This window comes from Triturus cristatus, chromosome 4_2, assembly GCF_964204655.1.
Source record: "Triturus cristatus chromosome 4_2, aTriCri1.1, whole genome shotgun sequence".
In the NCBI taxonomy this organism is placed as follows: domain Eukaryota; kingdom Metazoa; phylum Chordata; class Amphibia; order Caudata; family Salamandridae; genus Triturus; species Triturus cristatus.
The window spans coordinates 516,264,013-516,289,010 of record NC_140586.1 but is presented as its reverse complement, the minus strand read 5'-3'; the positions used below and the strand labels follow the sequence as shown (position 1 = coordinate 516,289,010).

The 24,998-nt window shown below is 46.9% G+C and overlaps 1 protein-coding gene across 4 annotated transcripts in view; it reads right to left on the bottom strand.

Annotated features, from left to right (window-relative positions):
• SH3GLB1 (SH3 domain containing GRB2 like, endophilin B1) overlaps positions 1–24,998 on the bottom strand; it is a 316,467-nt gene that overhangs the window by 8,402 nt on the left and 283,067 nt on the right. For all 4 annotated transcript variants that reach the window (XM_085602119.1, XM_085602120.1, XM_085602122.1 and 1 more), the window contains one exon: positions 22,867–23,092. In XM_085602119.1, the coding sequence (XP_085458245.1) occupies positions 22,867–23,092 (226 nt within the window). The remainder of the gene's footprint in view (positions 1–22,866; positions 23,093–24,998) is intronic.

Here is a 24,998-nt window from a genome sequence, read left to right as displayed (position 1 = left end):
ACTACAACCAAGAAGTTGCTGTTTCAAAATCTGATTATACACTCAAAGTGTGCTAAACTAGCAATAAGGTAGGTATTCAAAATGATTATCTTTGAAGAGATTTTTGTTTTTCAACAGAAACATACAGCAGGGATACAGGCCAACTCGTATGCCAAATCCCTGTCACATAGTAGTCTGAGGAAAGGTGAGGTGAGAATGGCACGAGATTAAAGACCAGATGAAGAAAGATTGAGATGGGGAGGGGTTAATTGAGTTGGAGGTTAGAGTGAAGTTGAATTGAGGTGAGGATGGGCAAACATGAGGCGGAGGTCTAGTATAAGTGGGGTTGAGCTAATGTGAGTGGAAGAGGAGAAATTCAGTTTGTGGTTAAGGTGATGTTTAGGTGAGCTGATGGACTGGGTACTAAAAAGGAGTCCCCGAAAACATTATAATACCGGCACTATAATGCACCAAGCAAGTGAAACAAAAAAAGAGTTCAATCCCCCATAGATGGATTCATGCGATCTCCCTTAAAGCAACTTTGCAAACAATGAAGAAAATTACTGCACTTAAAAATACAATTTTACAAATGTATTTTCTAAATTGGGTTTACAGCCTGATAGATTGCCCATCTGGACCATATTTTTCTGTTTTTCTGGGGGCACCCCGAGCCTGAAAAAACGCTATCTCTGCCCCCATCAAAAGTCCAGGGCCTTCTTCCAACCACCAATTGTCGGGGGGGACGCAGCCTTCCACTGCTGTGCGATGTCACACTTGGCCAGGGTGAGGGCCAGGAAGAGCAAGTGCTGTTTACATTTGTTCCCACCAATCCCATCAGTACTATGCAATACAAATAGTTTCGGGTTGAATGGGAAGTTCCATGTTAGGAAATGATCTAAACACAACACCACTCTATGCCAGAATGGCTGTAATGCACTAAAACTCCATACAGTGTGTATAAAAGACCCCTCTTACTTCTCGCAGCAGACACACACTGGGGACTGAATAGACCCCATCCACCACAGTCGGTATCAAGTGTAAGATATACGGTGTATATATTTGAATTGGATGAGGCAGTAACGCGAAGACACCGCCGCGCCTCGGGGGCTAGCCAGGGCCTCTGTCCAATCGCCATCAGTTATGTCTGATATATCTCTGAGCCATGCCGCCCAGGTCTTCTGTATAGTGGTGTGGGCGTGAGTGGTCAGCGTCTGATAAATCTGGTGTATTTTGTGTGCCCCAATGTCTCCTATGAGCAATCTCACTTCGAGCGGGTGAAATTCAGGCAAAGTCTCCAGCGAGTATAGTTGGGGGTGAAGTGCATGTCTCAATTGGAGATATTTTTAAAACGGTGTCTTGTGTAATTGAAACTCTGTCTGCAGCTGATTGAAAGATTTGAGTGTAGTTCCCCGCATACCCAATGTGGATATTCCCAGCAGATCCCGGTTCTAGAACCCGCCCAGTGCCGCAACAGGGTGCAAATATGTACCATATCATAGCGGCGCCATACGAGTCATGCGGTCTTGCCAGCTCATCTGTCGGACTGCAAATCTCCATATACGAGTCACTACTCTACCAGCAGGCGGCATAAAATCTACGTTTGTGTGGCTGTACAGGAGTTGGAGAAGGGGTTTATGTTCCTTTGCCCTATGCTCCAGCTTGTATGCTGGATCTGAAGGTGAATAGTGCCACCACTCACAGAAAACTAGTAGATGGGATGCTGCATAGTAGGCATAGATGTCTGCAGACGCAATGGCTCAGCAGTATGCGGACTACGTGCAGGTGCTCAATGCCACCCTGATCGCCCCACCATCCCACAAGAATTTATTATGAATGGCATTTATTTGTGAGAACCATGTGTGTGGTATGTCATAAGGAAAGTTCTGAACTCTATATAAAATACGTGGGAGGGAGACCATTTAAAAATCATTGACCGCCCATACAATGACAGCAGAAAGTGAGACCAAATCGCAGTCTCGTCCCGTAGAATGGCCATGAGTGGGGATATGTTGTGGGCCCACGAGATTTTCGGGCAGGGTGCGACAAAAATGACCAAATATTTGAAGCCAGTAGTTGCATTGACAGTTGCGCTGACCAGATGTTCCGACCCTGGTCTCCGAACACCGGGAAAATAACAGACTTGGTGGGTTTAGTATGGAGACCAGAAGTTTCTCCGAATATTCGGAGTATTTGCAGGATACGGGAGCCTGAGAACCAAGGGTCTGTCATAAAGAACAGCACATCATCGGCATAGAGTGCTATGAGATCAGAGCATGACCTTGACCATTCAAAGCCTCTGATCACCAGGTCGCTCCATACCCCCACTGCCAGGGGCTCCACTGCTAGGGCGAAAAGTAGTGGTGACAAGGGGATCGTAAAGGGTGCCGAGCTATGACCCCGCCACCCTGACTGAGGCAGTTAGATCTGTATATAGCAGTCGTACGTAGGCCTAAACAACGTGGGCCAAAGTGAATTGCTGCCAGGAGTCGGAATAAATATGTCCAACTTAGTGAATCAAATGCTTTTTCGATATCGGCGAATAAAGCCGCTGCGGGGCGACCCAGCTCCGGGGCTTAGCCAGGGCGTTATGGACCCTCCGTATATTGTGTCTGGTGAAGCGATGTGGCTTAAAGCTGGATTGGTCAGAATGGATCGAGTCCAGGATGCATGTACGAAGGGGGTCGACCAGGACCTCACCGAGTAGCTTGGGTTCGAAATTTATGAGGAAAATGGGGCAATACGACGATTGGCCCTCAGGTGGGAGTCCGGGTTTTAAAACTGAACAATCTCTGCATGCCACCAGTCCAAGGGCAGCTCTTGGCCGTCGTATGCTTCGTCTAGTGCCGCCAGGAGGTGCGGACCCACATTACCCATTTGTAATTTGAGGAATTCAGCTGGGAATCCTCTGGGGCCTGGGGTTCAGCCCAGATGAATATTTCCAAGAGCTGTGTTAAGTTCGTCCATCGTGATGGGGGCATCCAATTGCTCTCTCATTTGATCTGAAAGAGTGCAAGTGGGAATATCTCTGAGGAATTCAGCAATGTGATCTTCTGATATTTGCTCAGTACTTCTATATAGCACAGATAAATAACGAGCAAATTCCTCGGCTACTGATTCAGGGGAGGAGTATACGGTCCCATCGGGCCCACGTAATGTTGGAACACTCGGAGGGGAGTTATTAGCTTGGCACAGTCTATGTAGCATTTTACTGGATTTATCCCCCCAAATGAAATATACGGTGCTGTGAGGCTAACCAAATTTCTTTCGCCTCCTGGGCGAGATATTTCTGTATGCGCTGTTGCGTGATAAGTAAATTTCGTTGGTGATGTGGGTTAAAGTCGGTTATGAGTTGAGCTTCTAAGCTCCTTTGGTGGTGTTCGAGGTCGTCTAGCTGCACCCGTCGTTCGGCTTTTTCCCCCCTGAGCAGAAACTTATATCTATGCCACGGATTGTGGGTTTGACTGCCTCCCACAAAATAACTTTGGAGCCGGCTGAGGTCACGTTCAACGCAAGGTAATCCGTCACCGTCCACGATATAGTCTCCCGGTACTCGGAGTCACAAAGGTGCCATGGAGACATGCGCCATCTGAAGGGGGGTTCTGGGCCCTAGTGCTGAGCTTACATAGGACCGGGGAATGATTAGAGAGTCCCCGTGATAAGTGAGAGACGTGTGAGACCCGGTAGATATAGTGACGAGGTGTGAAGATGTGGTCCAGTCAGGAAAGAGACCCATGGACTGCAGACATGTAAGTGTATCTTCTGGGTAATAGTCTCGCCAGACGTCTGCCCATCCCAATGTAGTGGCAAGGAAGTGTAGTTTGGTCTCCCACCACTCTGGGTTCCCTCCTTGGGATCTACTCGCCTGTCTATAGGGGCCATCACGTCATTCCAGTCTCCCCCAGCAGTGTCATGCCCTCCGGGAGCTCTCCCCACTGCTGTGTAATTCTTTCAATAAAAGGTATTACCCAGGGGGGAGGGGCATATATACTGCATATAGTAATGGGTTCACCATACAATGTCCCTGAGATGATTGTGTAGTGACCTCTGGGATCCAGCCATTGCTTAGTGTGGAAGTAGGGGACCCTGCGATGTGAAAGAATGGCTGTGCCCCGGGAACTTCTGGCGAACCCAGTGTGATAAACCGCATGATATCCAAATCTAGCAAGACTGGGGGCTTGATTACCAAGCAGCTGTGTCTTCTGTAGGAGAAGGACGTCTGCTGCATACCTCTTAACCTGACTGAGAAAGGCACCCTGTTTAATTTTCTTTAGTATCCCTCTAACATTTCAGCTAACAATAGTGAGTTCCCCAAACGGGGCCTGGTGTAACGCACTGGTCATCAACAATCTTTATGACATCTTTCTGTCGTCATGCATATGGGGTTTGAACTGTGCTTCTGTGTACAAATAACAGTAGTAACGAAAATGTGTACACAACTAAAAAGAAACCCCCACCCCCTTCTCCCATCCCAATACTGCCTTGAAACAGGAGCAGCTGTTGCGGAGAAGGAAGCCCTAGACCCTCAATGGGGAGGCCCAGAGGTCCTTCGCCAATCGGTTCCCAACTTCCCCTGAAACATCAACATAGGATTCTAGGGGCGTGATTGTTCCGTGGCGGATTGCCACACCATTATAGCATTCAAATGGAACAAGAGTTTCAGGAGTAAGTTAACAAGTTATCTCTCTCCACACTAGGCCGTGTTAGTTAGGGTCTGCTTAAGATGTAGTCTCAGTGGTCAGTGCTCGCCGATTAGATCCAGACCGATGTCTCCGCTTAGAGTTGTTCCTTTTCAGGTGGTTCCGTTGCGAAGTTTGAGAGAAGTCTGATTCCAATGGTGGCGGCGTGTGGGTTCGTAGATAGGGCTCTTTCATCTGCCCAGGCAAATACCGCGTCCAGCGTATCGAAGAAGAAAGTCTTGGAATTAAAGGCAACACGCATCCTGCCTGGGTACAGCAACATATATTGAACATTAAGCTCCCTGAGCCTACTCTTAGTGGGCTTGAAGGATAGATGCTGCTGTTGCACCAGTCTCGTGTAGTCAGGGAAGACCATGATTCGGTACAAGTCAAACATCAGCTCATCTTTCTGTGTTCTGGCGGACTGTAATATTGGGTGTCTATCTATATAGTTCAACAACCGGACAATTACCGGTCTCGAGCGGTCACATGGAGGGGGTTTCTTCGTGAGCGCCCGATGCACCCTTTCTACGAAAAAGCAAGTGGACAGTGTTTCCCCTGGCAGTAACGACCAAAGCCAGGAAGTGATGAAGCGAACAATTGAGGAGCCTTCACAACCCTCCGGAAGCCCCACGAAGCGCATGTTATTGTGACAGACTCGGCCTTCCGCGTCTTTCACTTGTGAGGCCATCTCCTGGGCCACCACCTCCAGTTTGTTCACCTTCTTTTGGAGAGCTGATACCTGATCCTCGACTGTCGAGATGTGGGTTTCCGCCTCAGTGATTCGGTCTACCGCATTTCGAAGGTCCTGTAGCAACAGGGAGACCTTGGATCCTACCGCTCCGATTTGGGCATCCAGGGTATTTCGTGAATCCATACCGGCGGCCAGAAGTGCAGTGTTGTCTGGTGCCGTCCCACCGGTATCTCACCCGGCAGCCCCACCGGGGGCGTTGTGTACTGGTCAAGGGTACTTTGTTTAGGGCTTGCTCTGCCCTGCTTATCTTTACCCATAATGACCAGGGATGCACTGCCAGCCAAAGGACTGCAGCTGGCGGCCGGAATTTGTCTAAGTGGCTGTTTCTCCCATCAGTGTTACAGTATTTGCAGCCCTTCTTGTTAGCAGGGAGAGGTCGCCACTGGGCTGAGCCTCACGGATTCCAGCCATCCCCGGCCGCAAGCTGCACCAAGCCTAGTTCATCCGCTTCCGCAACCTGAGGTGACCGGCCATGCGGGGCCCCTACCAGGACCCTGCTCGCCGGACCCCCGACCAGACGTCCTCCCCCGCAGGATAACTTGCGCTGGTCAAGCATAGTACAGACAGCCCCACGCCTGCATATCTCAGGAGGCCACCTTCTGTAGTCGGACCCGGAACCAGTTAAGGGAGGTCTACTGGGCCATCCAAGACCCCCTAAATCCCGGGCAGGCACTCCTCTAACTCGCCACTGGGTCAACTTCAATTGAGGGGGGCAGCAACCTGAGGTCAAGAACATGGGGTGCGCACCCTGAAACCACCACCCCCACCAGATCAAATGTGCTTGTGGCCCCACCAGGGGCCCCACCCTTCTCATCTACGCAGCGGACGCTTTTCAGAGTTCCTCGAGGAGCCTACTGGGGCAACTGTCCCTTGTGAAACATCAGAGCCCTGGGAATATATCTGCGTCAGGGCCCCGCACCTCTGCGGTTTTGTGGACCACGGGGCCCGATACAGCGCACCTGAGTAATCACTTTCACTGGCCTAGGCTCTCGCTGCGGGGACTTACTACTCTGACTTGATGCATCCCAGATTCTGCACAGCCCACGCTTGGCAGGTGGGAGGGGAGGAAGTGGGCCCGCAACGCCTGCCGTGCCGGCGGCTTGACAAAGCTCCCCCCTGGGGTCACGCCGACTGTGTCGCTGCTCTGACTCACCTCCAGGGGCCCAACGTCCTTCTCACGTAGTTAGGCGGATCTCTGCCTCCAGACGGACTCCGAGGCAGTGCCACGTCAGCAGGCCCGGACCTGCGCCCCTCCGCAACTAGCACCACACTCAGCTCACGGCTAATTCTGGGCTCTTCCACTTCCCAGTCGCTTGTCTCCGCTGCCAGGCATCAGTGGGAGGTTAGTTGTTCCGTTTATTAGCAGGATTGTGACATATTATGAAGTTTTATGGCGTGGGCGAGCGGAGCCTCGTTAAAATGCGTCTGCCTTGTTGGTTATCCTAGCTATGGCCCCCCAAACCTTCCTTTTAACACATATAAATCATCCCTAGGATAGGCCCTAAACAGCCCTCAGGGCAGGGTGCAGTGTATTTAATAAAGTAAGACTCTTAATTTTAAGATTTGCATGTCCTGATTATTATATTTAATAAGCTCTAGCGTCCAATTGGGAAGAGGTAGACAATTTGAATTTGGCGTCTAAAGAACTGTAATTAAACTCCCTCTTTGATGGTAAAGTTGGATTTTCAACCACAATTCTGAAAATGACACTTTTAGAGAGTTCTAGGCACAAAAAGAAAGGTGGCTGCGTTGATTCACTTCACTTTACACAGGCCTAGTTTATTGATTAACGTCCTTGTCTGTGAGTACAGTGACGTGAATCAACGCATCCACCTTTCTTTTTGTTTCTTGTACTTTGTTAGAGGCCCAAGGTAGCAGTTTATAAGGGTCCACCCCTAATTGTTCCAAGTTTAGAGAGTTGGCATTTTCTTGTGCTAACCATTTAGTGCCTGCATCCTGATCCTGGCTCACATGAGTAGGTGTAGCTTGCAGTTGGTCTTTGTGTTTTGCACTCAGACACTGAGACAAGGGGAAGACAGGTGTTGGCAGGATGGGCCACTTAGATTCAATGAGGGGGATGCTATCACCTACCGCACCTGCACATTACAAAGGCTCTGTCTGAGCACTCTCAAAAGGGTTTGTCACTAGTCTATTGTGACCCCAGACATGCTGGGGCCAGGACAGGGAAAAGTGGATGCCTCAAATCTTACGGGGGTGGATGCCTATAGAAGCTTCCTCCATTTCAAAGTGGGCAACAGGTATAAATGTTGGACCTCAGACTCCTACTGTTTAGTACATTTCAGCACCTGTGGACTCTGCCAGAAAAAAAAGGACTGCTCAGCTGCTGAACCTTGCCTGGGTGAGAAGGACTGAACCTGCATCTCTGAACCAAAGACACTAGAGTGACTCCAACGGCTATTTGGCAGGCCTCCAGATCAGAAGCCTCAATGACATAACAGGCTTCCAACAACCTTGAACACAGCATTTGGACTCTGCCATCTGAGAGTCCTGCCCACCCAACAGGTGCCACCCCAGTCCTGGAGCGTTGGAAGGGGTCCTTAAGGTGCTCTGCAAGCCTGTCTGATGACCCAGCAGAACGACGCATCTCCTCCGTGGCGCAACTGCTACAGAACCAGCACATCATCGTCTTCATGGCTCGATGTATCACCCTCAGAACTGGCGATTCGCCTCTGCTGTGCGGACTTCCACGACGCAAGGACTTTGCATCGCCCTTCACAGCCCATAATGAACCGCCGCTGTGTGATGCATCTCCACGCAAGGACATCGCCTCACCTAATGCAGCCCATCCGAACTGCCGCTGTGCGGCGCAGCTCCATGCAAGGATATTGCATTGACCAATGCAGCCCGTCGGAATCACCTCCACATGAAGTATCTCCTAGTACGGATCTTGCATCAGCTGTGCTGCACGATGCATTCTTGATGCGGGACTCAATTTGCAACCAGGATTAAGGTACTGTGTTCAGCTTGGTCCCTGAAGCCAGACAGCACTCCATCATGGTCAGCCTGAACTTGTGACTTTGTCAAGGTCTGGCGCGTCCATATTACCACAGTTGGAGCATTGTGTTTTTTGGCATTACTTCCACTTAAATATTTTAAATTGCACATATCCTGTGCTACGGTTTGCTATTTTTCTTGGCTGGGTCTTGATTTATTTATTAAAATGCACTCTATTTTTCCAATTTGGTGAGACTTTTCTTGTGTTCATTTTTCACTTTATTACTGTGGTATGTTCTGCATAAGTACTTTACACATTGCCTCTAAGCTAAGACTGACTGCTCTGTGCCAAGCTACCAGACGGTTGAGCACACGTTAATTTGCGGTTTGCAAGTGACTTCACCCACCATGACAAGGATTGTGGTTGCTGCTCGAGTAGGGTATCACTCCACTTAAGCAGTAACCCAATCTATTGCTGTATCGCTCAGCTACTTTGTCACTTGCTCAATGTACTTGTATAATTGGTCCTCATTCATGGCTTATTTTAGATACTTCTGGCACAATCAGAGTGGAAAACTAACCATGTGAAGACCATTGGTGGTGTTTGAAGATGAGGGCTTTAAATAGGCAGTAATGGGAGAATATGTCCCTTTGATACCTTGCTAGATGAATTTCTTGGTGAAAACAACAATTTAGTGTTAGGACAGCATGTGTATTTTCTAATATCCTGCTATCTAAGTCAAAAGACCTTTTTTTAAAAAAAAAAATTGTTTTAAATAGCAAGCTTCCGTTTATGAGAGCTGAGCTTGTTTATCAAGCTGTAAATGGATCTCAGGGTAAGATGTCTGGATTTTCTGTAATCGGGACAATGAAAGTTTGGACAAGATCATTGTTTTTCAGAAATATTTTAAAGCGGATTTGTTCTTAATAGTTCATGCAGAGTTTGGAGGTCTTATTGATGGCTTTTGTTCCTTAGTACCAGAGGGGAATTTGTAATAAGGGGTGATCATGGCGTGTGTAGATATTTTATTATGTATACGAATAAAGCTTTCTATATCACCACTACTGGAGCAGGGGCATATACAATTGGTGTAATCTGCCCTCTGTCTGATTGTATAAGCTCTATGTAGTTGGGCTACTAATTAAATCTGCCCGATTTGTCTAGGGATCCTGTGTATGATCTGTTAGTTTGAGATTTATGTAAAGTTTAATTTTTTTACTCTTTTCCTTACAATAACAAACTCAGTCATGCATTATGTCTGAGAATGTACCTGCAAGGATCAAGATGGAAAGATAAGTGGAAGAAATATTACATACATTTTATTATATTAAGTGTGCCTTTTTTCAATAGTATGGTCTTGCAGATTTGCTACCATTAGGGTACCTCTTCTCAGGAATTCCAACACAGAACAGAGCCAGAATTCTGGAAAACTGTAAGTAGTGTGACATTGCATAACCGGACTTACTTAATCTGAAAAATCGAATAGTTTGTCACAATCTGTTCAAGGTTTTCTTAGGGAGAATGGGAAAGGGAGATGTGCATGCCACACAACAACCCTTTTGGATAGTAAATAAACAGGCATTCAGAATATCAGAATTTCCAGCTCATTTATCTGGAAAATGCGCTGTAAAAATGGCTTATTTTATCCAATACCCTCTTAACCACCTGAAAAAAGTGTCTCTTTTGCTCAATCCGTTTTAAGACAGGTATTTGTGCCACACCTCTTTCATAGCTGACAAGCTACTTGGCTATTGTTCGGTGTCTGAGTACTCATCCATTTTACCGACCTTACAGGAGCAGGCCTCAGGCAGTCGAGTTCAAGAGGAGGTAAAACAAACTGCCTCATCACTTGTACTCGCATGCCTCAGAATCAAAAGCATCTATTTCCTTACCAGCACGGCAATGTTTTAGGATGTAGATTCTGCATTAACAAGGAAGCTTTGCGATCAAATTGATAGCAAAGTCAGTTGCTACAATTAAAGATACGTAGTAATGAAGGAAGTATAACCTTCAGAGATATATTTAAACCCCACCCCATGCTGGGCTGTTACTGATTCAGTGCGATTTAAAATGCATGATTTGCAGCAACCCTTGACAAAAATTCTTCCTTGAGAACTGCACATTATTCACACACCTTACAGAAAATACTTGTGGCAAAACAATATCATGGACAAACGAAAATGAACCCTGTGATTTAAAATTGTAGTATCTTTTGCCATCTTTTCCAGTTGTAAAGCACATCCACCCTCCTTTTATATAGTTTTTATTGTTGGGGGCCAGGTCCTCTGAACCCTCTAGAGACGGCTATGGCCCTGTCTACAACTGTCTGACACAGGTGTTCCTTGAGATCAAAAGCTTATTTTTCTAGAGTTATCTAGATTTCTATTGTTACTAGGTCTTTGTAGCCTTTCTACAGACCCATGCTTCCCCCTGTGGTGAAGGCCACATTATAGAAAGACATTGATGAAAGTTGTGTTTAAATTACCACAGTAAATATTACACACCATAGCTACTCCTGTACACTTGGTGAACTGTTAACCTTTTGTTCAAAATGCAGGGGATAGCCATTTTTGTGGTGAAGGAATAGAAGGTATGGTAAAACAATTATACACAATGGATAACTACATTCCATAATGGTCTCCTGGTTTTAGTGGAAGTGGCCATGTAGGATACATTACACTGCAGATGAAATGACACGCTAGCACTGCCTGGAGAGATGTAGTGTCCTCTTGAACATTAAAATAAAAAGAGAGAAGGAAATAAATAAAAGGGAACTATTACAGGTGAAAATAAATACTAAAAGATTGGCCAAGAAGCTTCCATACTGAAGCACACTCTTTCAGGTGGATGTACACATGTGATCAGAAAATACAGTCATTCACAGGGCAAGAGTGCCAATGATGATGTGGACTACACCATACTTCCATGCAGTACCACGGATGGAATTAGAGTGTAAATAACATTCAGATAGACCCATTGCAGAGCTGACCCGCTACACATTTATTTGAATATATATTTGTATATATGAATGAATATATATATTATTTAATGACTTTATTTTATTACAATAGCCTGGCAGATAGCTAAGAAGAGATTCTAGCAGATTTTTTTACAGTGCAAATTGTCTACCCCTAGGGTTTGTCAGAGGTGGTAACCAACACCAAAATGCTTTACTACAAAGGTAATCCATGACAATTCATGTAACAAAATCCATATCTGTAGAGTTTAATACAGAAATAACAAACCACCCATAAATGCCTACTGACTTTAGCATCTGCTTTTCACAAATCATAACCATAATAAACAGATGAGACCTATGGCTTCAGAAGCAATTCTTTCTAGATAACATATCAGGCTTTTATCTGTTATCACTGGCTTGTCGCCATAACCAATTGAGGCTTCCTGTACTGCACTAAAGCTTTCCCACAAGGCAACCATCAACATACAGTCATAAATTAAATAGTATTCAAATTTACAGGTGGCAAAGCCAAACACTATCTAACAAGGATTTGGACAGTGTAAATCTTCTACACCCACAGGTTGTCAAAAGAGGTAACCAGTACCAAGGAATATGCTACTTACCAGTATGCATCTGTTCTTGGCATGTAGAGCTGCAGATTAACACACTTTTGCATAGATCGCCATCTGGTGTTGGGCCCGGATGTTTGCAGTTTGTTTATCCTCTTGGAAAGTCTTTGGGAGTCACGAGGTCGGTGACTCTTCCCTTGGTCCGTATTGGGCATGGGCTTCGGCTCCATCCTCAGATTGTTTTTCACCAACAGGGAAAGATGGAGCGTAGTAATAATAGTGAAGAAACCCATGTGTGTTGTATCTATATAAAATAGACTGGAACAGATACAGGTAGCCGCGGAGGCGGGTGGGAGTGTGTAGATCTGCAGCTCTACATGCCAGGAACAGATGCATACTGGTAAGTAGCATATTCCGTTCGAGGCATATGAGCTGCAGATTACACACTTTTGCATAGACTATATAGCAGTTCCCAACCCTAGCGGCGACCACCGGTATCTGTTGCAGTAGTTTGAAAAAGTGTTTTTAGTACAGCCTGGCCCACACTAGCTTGTTGCTTGGTTTGCACATCTACACAGTAATGTTTAGTGAAAGTGTGCGGTGTTGACCATGTAGCTGCTTTGCAGATAATCATCTAATGGGATGTTCCCTAGAAAAGCCATAGAAGCCCCAATCTTTCGTGTAGAGTGGGCTTTAGGGGGAACAGATAGCGTGCGTTTTGCCTTGTGGTAGCAAATCTGTATGCATTTTACAATCCACCTAGCTATCCCTGATTTAGAGATGGGGTTGCCTTTATGTGGTGGAGAGAAAGAGACAAACAGCTGTTTTGTCTTTCTGAAAGGTTTTGTTCTCTGGATATAGTAAAGTAAGGCCCTTTTAACATCCAGTGTGTGTAGAGCCCTTTCTGCAACAGTTTGAGGTTGCGAGAAAAAAAACGGTAATTCTACCGATTGGTTTAGATGAAAGGGGGAAATGACTTTGGGTAGGAATTTTGGGTTGGTACGGAGGACAACCTTGTTCGGGTGCATTTGGAGAAAAGGTTCTTGTATAGTAAGTGCTTGTATCTCACTGACCCTTCTAAGGGAAGTGATGGCTACAAGGAAAGCTGTTTTCCATGTGAGAAATTGCAGTTCACATTTATGCAAAGGTTCGAAAGGCGGTCCCATTAGTCTTGTGAGAACTCTGTTTAAGTTCCACACAGGTGAGGGTGGTACTCTGGGGGGAATTATTTGTTTGAGGCCCTCCATGAAGGCTTTAATGGCAGGCACTCTGAAAAGTGATAGGTGCTGTCTGTTTTGTAAGTAGGCGGCAATTGCTGCGAGGTGTAGCCGGATGGATGTATATGCTAGGTTACACCTTTGTAGATGGAGTAAGTAGCATATGATGTGCTGTATAGATACGTCTAGAGGGTTGATTGTGTTGTTATGGCAATAAACAACAAATATTTTCCACTTTGTCGCGTAGCAGGCTCTAGTAGTAGGGCGCCTAGCTTCTCTGATGATGTTCATACAGTCAGGAGAAAGGTTAAGGTATCCGAATTCTAGGATCTCAGGAGCCAGATCGCAAGGTTGAGCTGAGCTGGGTCCGGGTGTCTGATCTCTCCATGGTTCTGGGTTAGGAGGCATGGTGAGAGGTGTAACTTTTGGTGTGGCACTACCGAGAGTTCCAGCAGCGTGGTGTACCACGGTTGTCTGGCCCATGTTGGAGCTACTAGAATCAGTGTGAGGGAGTGCTGTTGTAGCTTTCGCACCACTAATGGAATTAGTGGGAGAGGTGGAAAGGCGTACGCAAATTTGCCTGACCAGTTCATCCATATCGCATTGCCTTTGGACAATAGGTGTGGGTATCTGGCGGCGAAGCTTGGGCATTTTTTGTTTTCGTGGGTGGCGAAGAGGTCTATGTGTGGATGCCCCCACATCTGGAAGAATGGGTGAAGAACCTGTGGGTGAAGTTCCCACTTGTGGATCTGCTGCGTTTGTCTGCTGAGCAGATCTGCCATCGTGTTATGGACTCCTGGGACATGTTGGGCTAGTAGAAAGATTTTGTGTGGAATTGCCCATCTCCATATGCTCAGTGCTAGTCGAGAGAGCTGTGGAGAGTGTGTGCCGCCTTGTTTTTGAATGTAGTACATGGCCATCATGTTGTCTGTGCGAATAAGGACTGCCTTGCCTAAAATGTGAGTGTGACAGGATTTTAGGGCTAGAAAGATTGCCAGTAACTCCAGATGGTTGATGTGGAGTAACTTTTGTTGCGGCGTCCATGTGCCCTGCACTGTGTGGTGTAATAGATGAGCTCCCCAGCCGGAGAGCGATGCGTCTGTTAGGATTATTTGTGGAACCGGGTCCAGGAACGGTCGACCTCTGGAAAGATTGGTGGTGTTCCACTACTGCAGAGAGCGATGGGTGAGACCGTCTACCAACACCAGATCTGTCAGTTGCCCCTGGGCCTGGTTCCATTGGCGCGCTAAGCACTCTTGGAGTGGACGCATTTGGAGTCTTGCATGAGGCACTATGAAAATGCAAGAGGCCATCATCCCTATCAGTTGAATAAACACTCTTGCTGGGAGGGAGTGTTGAAGGATGAATTTTTGACGCAAAGCCTGAATGCTTGCAATCCTGGCCGGATTGGGGTAGGCTATGGCTTTTGAGGTGTCTATGGTGGCACCAAGGTATTGCTTTATGTGGGATGGTGTTAGCTGGGACTTTTGGTGGTTCACCGTGAAGCCTAGTTGGTGAAGTAGTTGGATTGTAGTGGCGGTGTGGTGTACACATTGGTTGTAGGACGCGGCTTTTATCAGCCAGTCGTCCAAATATGGGAAGACGTGAATGTGCTGTCTTCTGAGATGTGCCGCCACTACCACTAGGCACTTGGTGAATACCCTTGGTGCTGTTGTGACCCCGAATGGGAGCACCTTGAACTGGTAGTGTTGCCCGTCCACTACAAATCTGAGGTACTTTCTGTGGGCATGGTGTACCGGAATGTGAAAGTATGCGTCTTTCAAGTCCAGTGTGGTGAGAAAGTCGTTCTGGGAGAGGAGCGGAAGTACCCGCTGAAGTGTTACCATGTGAAAATGGTCCGAATGTATGTATGTGTTTAGAGGCCGGAGATCTAAGATAGGTCGTAGAGTTTCGTCTCTTTTTGGTATCAGAAAATATAGGGAGTAGACCCCTAAATTTTGCTGATTGGCGGGGACCTGTTCTATCGCCTCTTTTTGTAGGAGGGAGATTACCTCCTGTTTTAGTAACGTGGAATGTTCTTGTGACATTGGGCGTTGCCTGGGTGGAATGTTGGGGGGGGGGGGAGATGTCCATTCTAGGCAGTACCCTGAACGAATAATTTGGTTCACCCATCTGTCTGATGTGATGGACTCCCAGACGTGAAGGACATTTTGTAGTCTGCCCCCGACCGGAGTGGGATGGTCTGGCGGGAGCAGGGGAAAGTCATTGGGTAGGCGGTGTGGCAGAGCGGGCGGTATTTGTTTTGCCTCTGCCTTTATTGTTATTGCCTCTATAGCCGCCTCTTTGATAACCCCTTGTGAAGGTGGATTGAGCAGGGGATTTGTAGGACATGGACACGCTATCTGAGGAGTAGCCTCTGCCCGTGCCCCGAAAGGAAGAGCGGCGAAAGGAGCGCCTAGGAGGGTGTGACTGTAGGGCTCCCATAGATTTCGCCGTATCTGTGTCTTTCTTCATCTTCTCGAGGGCCTCATATACCTTTGGACCAAATAGATGTTCTTGATCAAATGGATGATTAAATATGGAGGCTTGTACCTCAGGTTTAAAGCCTGAAACTCTCAGCCAAGCATGGCGACGGAGGAGGACACTAGTGTTAATGGCCCTGGAGGCTGGGTCCGCTGCGTCTAAGGCACAGCGTAGAGGTGTTAGTTATGGTCTTACCCTCTTGAATTAATTCATTGGCCCTATTTCTGTATTTTTCCTGGGAGATGGTGCATGATGGTTTCTAGTTCATCATAATGCGCTCTGTCGTATCTGGCCAATAGCGCTTGAGTGTTGGCGATACGCCATATATTGGCTGCCTGTGACGCAGTGCATTTTCCTGACACGTCCAGAAGCTTTGACTCTTTGTCAGGCGGTGGTGCTTCGCCTGACGCCTGGGAATTTGACCTCTTCCTTGCAGTGGATACCACTAGGGAATCCAGTGGCGCTGGCCCTTTGATGTAGGCAGGATCTGTGGGGGCAGCGTTATACTTTCTCTATGCGTGGGTTTAGGACCCTAGCCCTGACTGGGTCTTTAAAAACCTCTGGCGCATGTTTTATTACCCCTTTGAGCATAGGTAGTATAGAAGTAGACCTATGTGCAGTATCAAAGGTGTCTAAGAGGAAATCTTCCTCTACTGGGTCAGTGTGTAGCTCTTCCCCGTGATAATGTGCCGCCCTCTGAAGTAGGTGGTGAAAACCTAATGAGTCTTCTGGTGGAGATGGCCTGGATGGATAAAGGTCATCTTGTGGGACATCTGGAATGTCTGGATTATTATAATCGTCCCATGGGTCTGGGGATCCTGTAGGGGTGGGGTCTTGTGGCACATCTACTGGATCGTAGTATGGGTCCCCCTGATCATCATGGTCTGGAGACGGGGTCGGAGAGCGATGAGGCAGGGGTGGAGAAGGCGGAGGGGGCGGAGGTGGAGAGGGTGGAGGAGGTGGAGGAGGTGGGGAAGGCACTCTGAAAGGGGAGGTAGCACAGTCTTTCCTCTTTGGAGGTGGAGGCGGAGCTGGTTTGTCCAAATGTCTCTTTTTAGAAGAGAGTGCCAAATGTCCAGTTTTTGGATCCTTGGTAAGTGTCTTTTGCAAAGGATCCGGTGTAAACAGTTCTTGAGACAATGGCTGTTCGGTCGGCGCCGAAGGTTTCGGGGCCGATGGCTTTTTAGGCTTGTCCGTGCCGTGCTTTTTTGGAACCTCCGATTTTTTGCTCGGCGCCGAGGCAGGCTTCGGCGTGGGAGTGTCGGTGCCGAGGGCCTTATGATGTTTGGTCGGTACCGAGAGGCTGGGTTTCGACACAGGGGGCTTTGGTGTGGAGCTTGGTGTCGAAGTAGAGGTTGATCTCTTCTTCGGTGCCGAAGTGTGTTTATCGGCACCGCTGGCAGGCTGGTTCAAGCCCGAGCCACCGGAAGGCTTATTAGGCTTCTTCACCGGGCCCGAAGTTGGGGTGTTCGAAGCAATGTCTTTGGTCTTGCCTAGGCCCGGAGGTGAAGGCGTGACCAAAGCCTTTTTGGGTGTCGGCGCGGGTGTGGGAGGGGGTATTTTACTCACGACCCTCTGCGCCGGGGTGATGTCCTCCACATCCGAGTCGTCGGCTTCAGAAGCACTGACGAGGTCCTCTTCGGTGTGCTGCTGTCCCGGAGCTTCGACGTCGTCCCCGAAGATGTCGACTGGAACGGAGGTCGAGGAGTGCGCCATGTTTCGTCTGGCCCTTCGATCTCGAATAGTCTTTTTGGATCTAAAAGACTTGCAGGCGGGACAGTCTCGAGCCTCGTGTTCAGGGGAGAGGCAGAGGTTGCACACCTCATGAAGATCGGTGTGGGGGAATTTGGACCCACATCGAGGGCACTTCTTGAATAGAGTTCTTTCCATCAGCCTGGACCGGAGCTTGGATAGGCCCAAAGGCCGCCGTCGACGACTGGAATCGAAGGTGTGTCGAAGAAAAGGTGATTGGGGAGATCAGGATCTGAACAATACCGCGAAAAGCGAGGATTCCGCTTCGATCATCGAACTGGAAATGTTCGGAACCGGAGCGCAAAGTATTACATCCGAGCCCGATGGCGGAAAAAAACAATCTGAGGATGGAGCCAAAGCCCATGCGCAATACGGACCAAGGGAGGAGTCACCGACCTCGTGATTTCCAAAGACCTTCCAAGAGGAAAAACAAACTAGTATAAGATTTGCCATGAGCTAACAAGTGCAATACAAGGCCTCGTTTTAGTGGAAACACCCAAATTCTGCTCCATCGAATTCTGTACTAATACAAACTAACTGTGGTTGAACTCTGGCAAGCAGCTTCAAATCGTACGACTATTATTTACCAATGAATTAATGAATAATGGTGAATGTTTATGTGAACCAGGGGAGTCGCGCAATCAGGTCTGGCAATGGCAATTGTTTGAAAGTGACCTGGTATCTTTCAGAATTGTCAGGGGCTCCTCCAATCAAGTTGGTGGAAGATTTTGATTTACAATTGCTATGGCTGATGAATTGTTCGGTGAAATGTCGGAGGCTTATTGGATCCTAAAAGCAAATTTTTCCATTTTGTTCATGATCAAAGAATGACTTACCTTTTGTCAATCGAATAGCCAAACTAGGATGTATTTGTCTAAATGGGCATTGCAAGGATGATACCTTTGCAGTTCAAACGTTTGCATATGGAAATCAGCCATGCCCGATAGATTACATCTTTTAACAAGCATGGTGCTTTCTGCTTTGTAAACAGTTTAAAATAGTTAAAACTACGGGTAGTGATCATTGGGTGCTTCAAATGGTATTTAACTCAACTTCTCATCCAAGAACAGCTTTGATCTCCCATGGAGGTGAACTTCCCAAAATGCTTGACTACCAGACTAGATGATAAATACATGGCTTTATTATCCCAATGCCAAGTATCAAAGTCACTTTTATTGGGGGATGTTGAGGATGGTGAGGTTTTAAAATGGTATGGTCAAACCATTGTAGAAGTGGTAGATTGTCTAACAACCATTATTTTAAAGTTAACTCCTCCACTAAAAGGTTAAAACCTTCTATTGTTGCAAATAAACAGCCTTGGTTTGATAGCCAGAAGAGAGAAGTATATAGTAAAGTCAAAAGGGATTATCTAGCCTTTGTGAAGTTAAAGTAATCTGATCCTTATAAAGTTAATGAGGAAGTATTTCTAAATGCATTACTTGTAAAATATATGAAAAGGTTTGGATGCTGTATAAAGGAACCATATGTTGGTCTGCTTTCTCCCCCTACTGTGGCTATGGAGGAGGAAGCTTTCTACGGAATGGTGGTGCAGAGGGAGGCTGAAGTCCTTGACCTTCAGCTGCCCTCGGTGCCAGTCAAGACTAACATCTTGATAGAGGTGCTGCAACAGATAGTCTCCTCATTAGAACACCTACTCCTGTTTAATGATGACCTCACCCAACACCCTACCCCGGGGAGCTTGGTAGGCCACGCCTCAACTGCCAAGGGCGCGTTCCCTTTTGCTCCTCTGGACAGGGACTTCAAAAGGCTGGACACTTTGGGGGAAAAAAAAATTCTTCTTCCAGCACTGCATTGTGGTCTGTGAACACCACATGCCTTTTTGGCTGCTACTCACACTCTGTGTGGGACACAGTTGAACAAGTGTTGCCACAGGTCCTGGAGAAGGCATGAGCCATTCTCTCCCAGGCTGTTGCCGACGGGAGAGGCGCAGCAAAGTTCACAACTCACTGTGGATTGGACATGACTGACTTACTTGGCAGAGCGGTTTCATCAATGGTGTCCCTAAGACGCCATGCCTGGTTGAGGATGACTGGCTTTAAAGGGGAATGTCCAAGCTTCACTCATGGACATGCTCTACGATGGAACCGATCTCTCTGGAGACAAGGCAGGTTCAGTGCTAGAGCACTTTAAGAACTCGCAGACTACTGCCAAGACCTTGTGCCTCTCAGCAGCCTATCACCCCCAATCTGCCCATCATTCCTTTCTTGGCTTCAGAAAGGGCTTCCAACCATGCCAGTTCCCTTACAGTCACCAAGCTGCTCACACTCCCCAGCTTGTGCATGGACAACGGTGTGGTACCCACAGACCTCGTGGGTCTGGTAGCCAGCGGTCTGGTCCATCCACCCCCCCCCCCCCCCCCCAACAGCTGCAGCCTCCACGTCCTCCTAATCTGCCCCTTTATGATCATGGGCAACCAGTTGGCGGCAGGATTCGCCGTCACCTGCCCCACTGGCAGTCCATAACATCTGTCCGAAGGGGCTACTACCTCTCCTTCGAGACTAGCCCTCCCTCACACCATCATTTCAAGACCAGCTGACAGTGGATCATCTGTCCCTTCTCCGCGAGGAAGTGGTGTCTCTCTTGGCCAAGGGAGCGTAGAGAGGGTTGTGGTGCCAGAAGTAGGATGTGGCTGTTATACTCGCTACTTTCAGGTTTCCAAAAAGGACAAAGGCATTGGTCCTATTTTGGATCACCGAGCTCTCAACTCCTTCCTCAAGAAGGAGAAATTGAAAATGCTCATGTTGGCTCAGGTCTTGTCTGACCTTGACCCAGGAGACTGGATGGTAGTGTTGGACTTTCAGGACCCCTATTTTCACATTCCCATCCTGCCTGCCCATCAACGCTACCTGAGGTTTACGGTAAGCCACTAGAATTTTCAGTTCACCATGCTCCCTTTTGGCCTAACCAGCACCAATCAGGTGTTCATCAAAGTGATGGCGGTGGTTGGAGCACATCTGTGCAGATCAAGGTTGCTAGTCTGCTCTTGTTAGACAGCTGCCTGTTAAAGGCGGGCTCGCCCCAGGCTGTCGTCTCTCACTTCCTGACTATGGCGAACCACGTGTACTCGCTGCTTATCCCCTGAGCGGCGAGTCCAGGATATTCAGGCTATGGTACAGAGGTTTCAGGCTCTATCCTGGGTTTCTGGTGAGCCTAACTCTGAGGCAGGTGGGCTCATGGCCTCTTGCAAGGTACGCATGTCTGCTGGCATATGTTGACTCTGCAGTGGGACCTGAAGTTTCAGTGGGCGCAGCATCAGGAGGTTCTCTCCGGCACAATCCAGATTTAGGAGGGCACTGCAAAAGATCTTCAGTGGTGGCTAATGAACCATGAGACTGGGTCAGAGGCAGACACCTCTCCCTTCCCCAACCAGAACTGACAGTTATGATCCGGCGGTGCACAAGTGGACCATCTCCTAATGGGTCATGTGCTGCATCAAAATCTGCTACTCACTGACCAAGAAGCAACCTCCTGAAGGGTTGAAAGCTCATCCCACCAGAGCTAAAGCTACAACCACTGAATTAGCATGCAGGGTTCCAGTCCTAGACATTTGCCAAACAGCAATGTGGTCACCTCTGCACACATTTACCTAGCTCTACTACCCGAACAGTCAGATTTGTAGGGATGGGCACTTTTGCAGTTCTCTACTGCAATGTTATCTTGTTTTAAATTGGTCCGCAGACCCACCACTGAGGATGGTATTGCTTGGGTATCTATTATAAGGTAAGGAATCTGTGGCTAGAAGGCTCTGTCGGATTAACAAGTTACTTACCTTCAGTAACGCCTTATCTGGGAGAGACCATATCTAGCCACAGATTCCTTACCTCCTCACCGCTCTGCAAACTGATTTCTAGGGACAAAGCTGACTCCTCTCGGGGTCCATGTTCACAAAATTCTGCAAATTAATAGTCTGGTTATCTGTAAAATGTAACCTCTTTTTGCCCAATCTGAGCATTTTTTAAATGCTAAGGTCTCCTAAATTACAGGATGGATTTACACTAAACCAAGCAAAGACACTTCCTTGAGTAAAGTTCTACTTTATGCAAAATGGCATTTCATTCTGTTCAGCCATTTTTCTGTAACAAGGAGCAATGAATCATATAGCAATAAAAAGGGAATTTGCATTATTGTGGACCTCTTTTTTCTTGGTCACCCTCTTGACTGATCTGAATGAAGAAACTAAAGTGGATGTAATTTCTTTTAGGGCTTTTGGTCAGATTTGTCGAAGAGTGGCAACGTTATGAAAACTAAAGCCTATTTAATGGAAACTCGGACTCAATAATAACTACAGAGTCACTATTACAGCATCCATATAAAATACAATAAGAAATATATTGCCCAGTGGTGGTTGCCACTCGGTAGTTCTAGTTAGGTCGGCTGCTCCATAGAAAAAGCGCTTTATGTGCTACTAATGACTTTGGCCCAGTTCTACGAATCTCCCCAAAACCTTCCAAAAAGGTACAACTTTCTGACAAGTTTGGGCAAGAAAGGTTCAAGGTTATCCGTCAAGCAGGGGCCTGGGAAAAAAGTGGGCCCAAAATGCAAAACCCCCATTCATTTTCACTAGACTTCTTTAAAAAGGGCAACAGCAAAAACTGCTGAACGGAATGACATCAAATTTGTCAGGAACATAGATTTGGACCGCAGATTGTGTTTCTTGTGAATTGGTGTACCTTCATTCTGAAGTTTAGAAAACTTAAGTTTAAAAAACCATATATATATCTGGATGGTCGGGTCCATAAGGGCCCAAAGGACTTTCGCGGGAGCACCAGCATAAAAATAGTATTCTGATTGGCCCAGGGAGAATTATTTCCCTTTGGCCAAATTGCTCCTGCTGGCGTCAGACTCTGGCTGACGGCAATATCAGCAAAATGTTGCTGACAGGGTATTGATATCTATCCCCCCCAGGCCCCATGGGGGGGGAGGGACAGGGAGGGATTCATTACCATCACCCCCACCCCTCCGGGACTCACGTGGAATTGGGAAAATAAACATGGTGGTCTGAGTTGTATTTATCAATTCTAGGCCCCTGGGACCCCACCTTCCAGAGACATATTTAATAGGAGGAGGGTGGACACACGCCTATTGGGATAGATGTAAAAGATCACAATAGGCCAATAAATGTCTTGTCTTACACTGGTTTCAAAGAGTTATCAAAAGTAAACAAGACCCAACAATACCCTGTGACACTGTACATGATTCTAAACTGTGAAGCTGTGGGCAAGAATTAACAGAGACTTAATGGTTTCGAAATACACAGTTCTATAGCAGCTGGGAAAATTGTGTGCTTTTCAATGTAAGAGTGACACATTATTAAATACCTAGTGAAAATCTCTAATTGAAGAGGTTCAAACTCACGAAGCCAAATTAGAAGCTTTGCACAGCACATAAAATTAAAGTGGCCCTTACATGTATAGTCACCTCAAACACCAAGAAATAAACTTTCTTCACAAAATTAATTGCTGCCGCTATAAGTGATTAATTCCCATCTTATATGCTTACCTCATCTGCTAGCAATGATAATTCACTGCTATTAGAAGCATCATAATCATACAGAACTCTAGCTTTCCTGTTGCCGCTAGATGCTTTAAGTTCACTGAAGCCAGAAGTAACAACGGAATTGCTTGTCGCGGGTAATGAAGTCGAACTTAAAACAGAGGCATTTGGAAGACTTTGCATACCCGTTGACGAAGGTTGATTATTGTTGGCAAGGAAGGTAGCTGGAAAACTGTAAAAAGATAAGTAGCCATTAGACAGCTGTACCCAAAAGCTTCTGTTGAATGTTAACTGAAATCGATGAACATTTAAAATGTACTAAAACTTAAATATCTCTCAATTCCCATCATCATAAAATGCAGCAAGTTCAGCAATTATGTGTACTCCACAACCATTGATTAAGTTTAAAAGAATAAGTTACACTTACCTTCGGTAACAATCTTTCGAGTGGATTCTTTATCTAACTGCAGATTCCTCGACTTTAGATTACTCCCTAGCCTTTAGACTGGTTCCTGAAACACAAAGCAGTACTCATGCGTACTGGTGGATGGTAGTGTTTGCTCTGGGCCGACCGGCTCCAGAAGGGATGAGTGGAGCTGCATATAAGCACCATCCCGAGTGCCGACTCCAGTTGCTTTATTAAGCTGCCCCCACTCTCAAATGTAGAGCCTATCAGCAGATTGGCATGTCCAGTATACACAACTCTAAATTGGAACCCTTATAGCTGGAAAGGATTCAAATTCACAAATTGGTGGTGATGGATGCATCTAGGTGAAGATTCCTCAGATTTATAATAGATACCAAAGCAGTGCCTTTCCCAATGGTGGGTCTGTGAGCTGGGGCAAAATAACCCTCTCAACAGACCGGATTGTAAAGGCAGTAGTGCTTCATGAATATATATATATGGACACCTAAGCAGACACCTGACAATCTTCCAGGACAGGTACTCTGCAAACTAGCGCAGTGGAAGCAGCCTTAGCTCTGATGGAATGAGCATGTAAGCCTTCCGGAGGCAGCTTCTTCACCAATGTGTAGCAGATCTGTATGGAGAAAACAATACATCGGTAGAAGATCATTTTTTGCACTGCCTTGCCCTTCTTTGCACTGGTTTGTCTTTCCACAGGAAGGCTTTGAAAAGGTGAAGATCAAAAATAGGACCATTTCCTCGTTCTGAGGTTGGAACCCTTTCTAGGGCCCTCTTGCCCACAAGGGGCTGCACTTTCTGTTGCAAGACAGACAGATGGTCCTCCATCAGCTGCTTTGATGGTGGTGGATGGTGCAGCGGGGCAGAGAGAAATGGAAGAGCATAACTCCGATGCACAATTCGAAGCACCTACTTATCTGAAGTAATGACCTGCCACCCTTGGTGGGAATATCGGATTCTGCCTCCGACAGAGAGGCTGTGTGCTGGCAAGGACACACTTATGTAGATTTGCTGCTTCGGATGCTGGAAGAGCACGACACTGAGCTACATATTGTCCCTAATGCCCTGGATGCTGTCTTTGTGAGTCACGACCTCTGCCATGAAAAAGCTGGAAGGCCTGCTGAGTTGACGTAAGGGTCTGATGATTGCAAAAATAAACACTCCTACCAAAGCCATGGAGGGGACAAAATTGCTATGGTATGGTCTGTCGGGATATACAGTCACAAAGAAAGTGCTATGGCCCTGCGCTCTTTGAAATGCTCTAGAAACAAATCCACCTTTTTCACCAAAAAGGCTAGAGTCATCACATTGCATGTCCATTAGGAATGCTTGGATATCCCCAGATATGCCTATAGACATTAACCAGTTGTGGTGCTGAAGCACCCATTGCACGACCTAAGCAGTCCGTCGTGTCCATGACAGAATGAATTACAAATTTCGCAGCATAAGGGATGCCAAAGGTCGCCTGGAACAGCTGGTAAAAATTGTGGCACTGTGTCCAAATGAAGCAGGACATGGGAGCACAGGCATTCACTGACCATTAGAGCAAGGCTTGTAGAGGAGAAAATCCACTTACTAAATGTCTCTATTCTTCCAGACTCACGATCAGGTGGTGTAGTAGGAAGGCGTTATTTTCCTTATTGGGGACCCCTGCACCACCAAGCTCTCAGGTGTAGGCTATTCCTTAAAAAAGGCTGGGTTCTCTGGAGCTGGC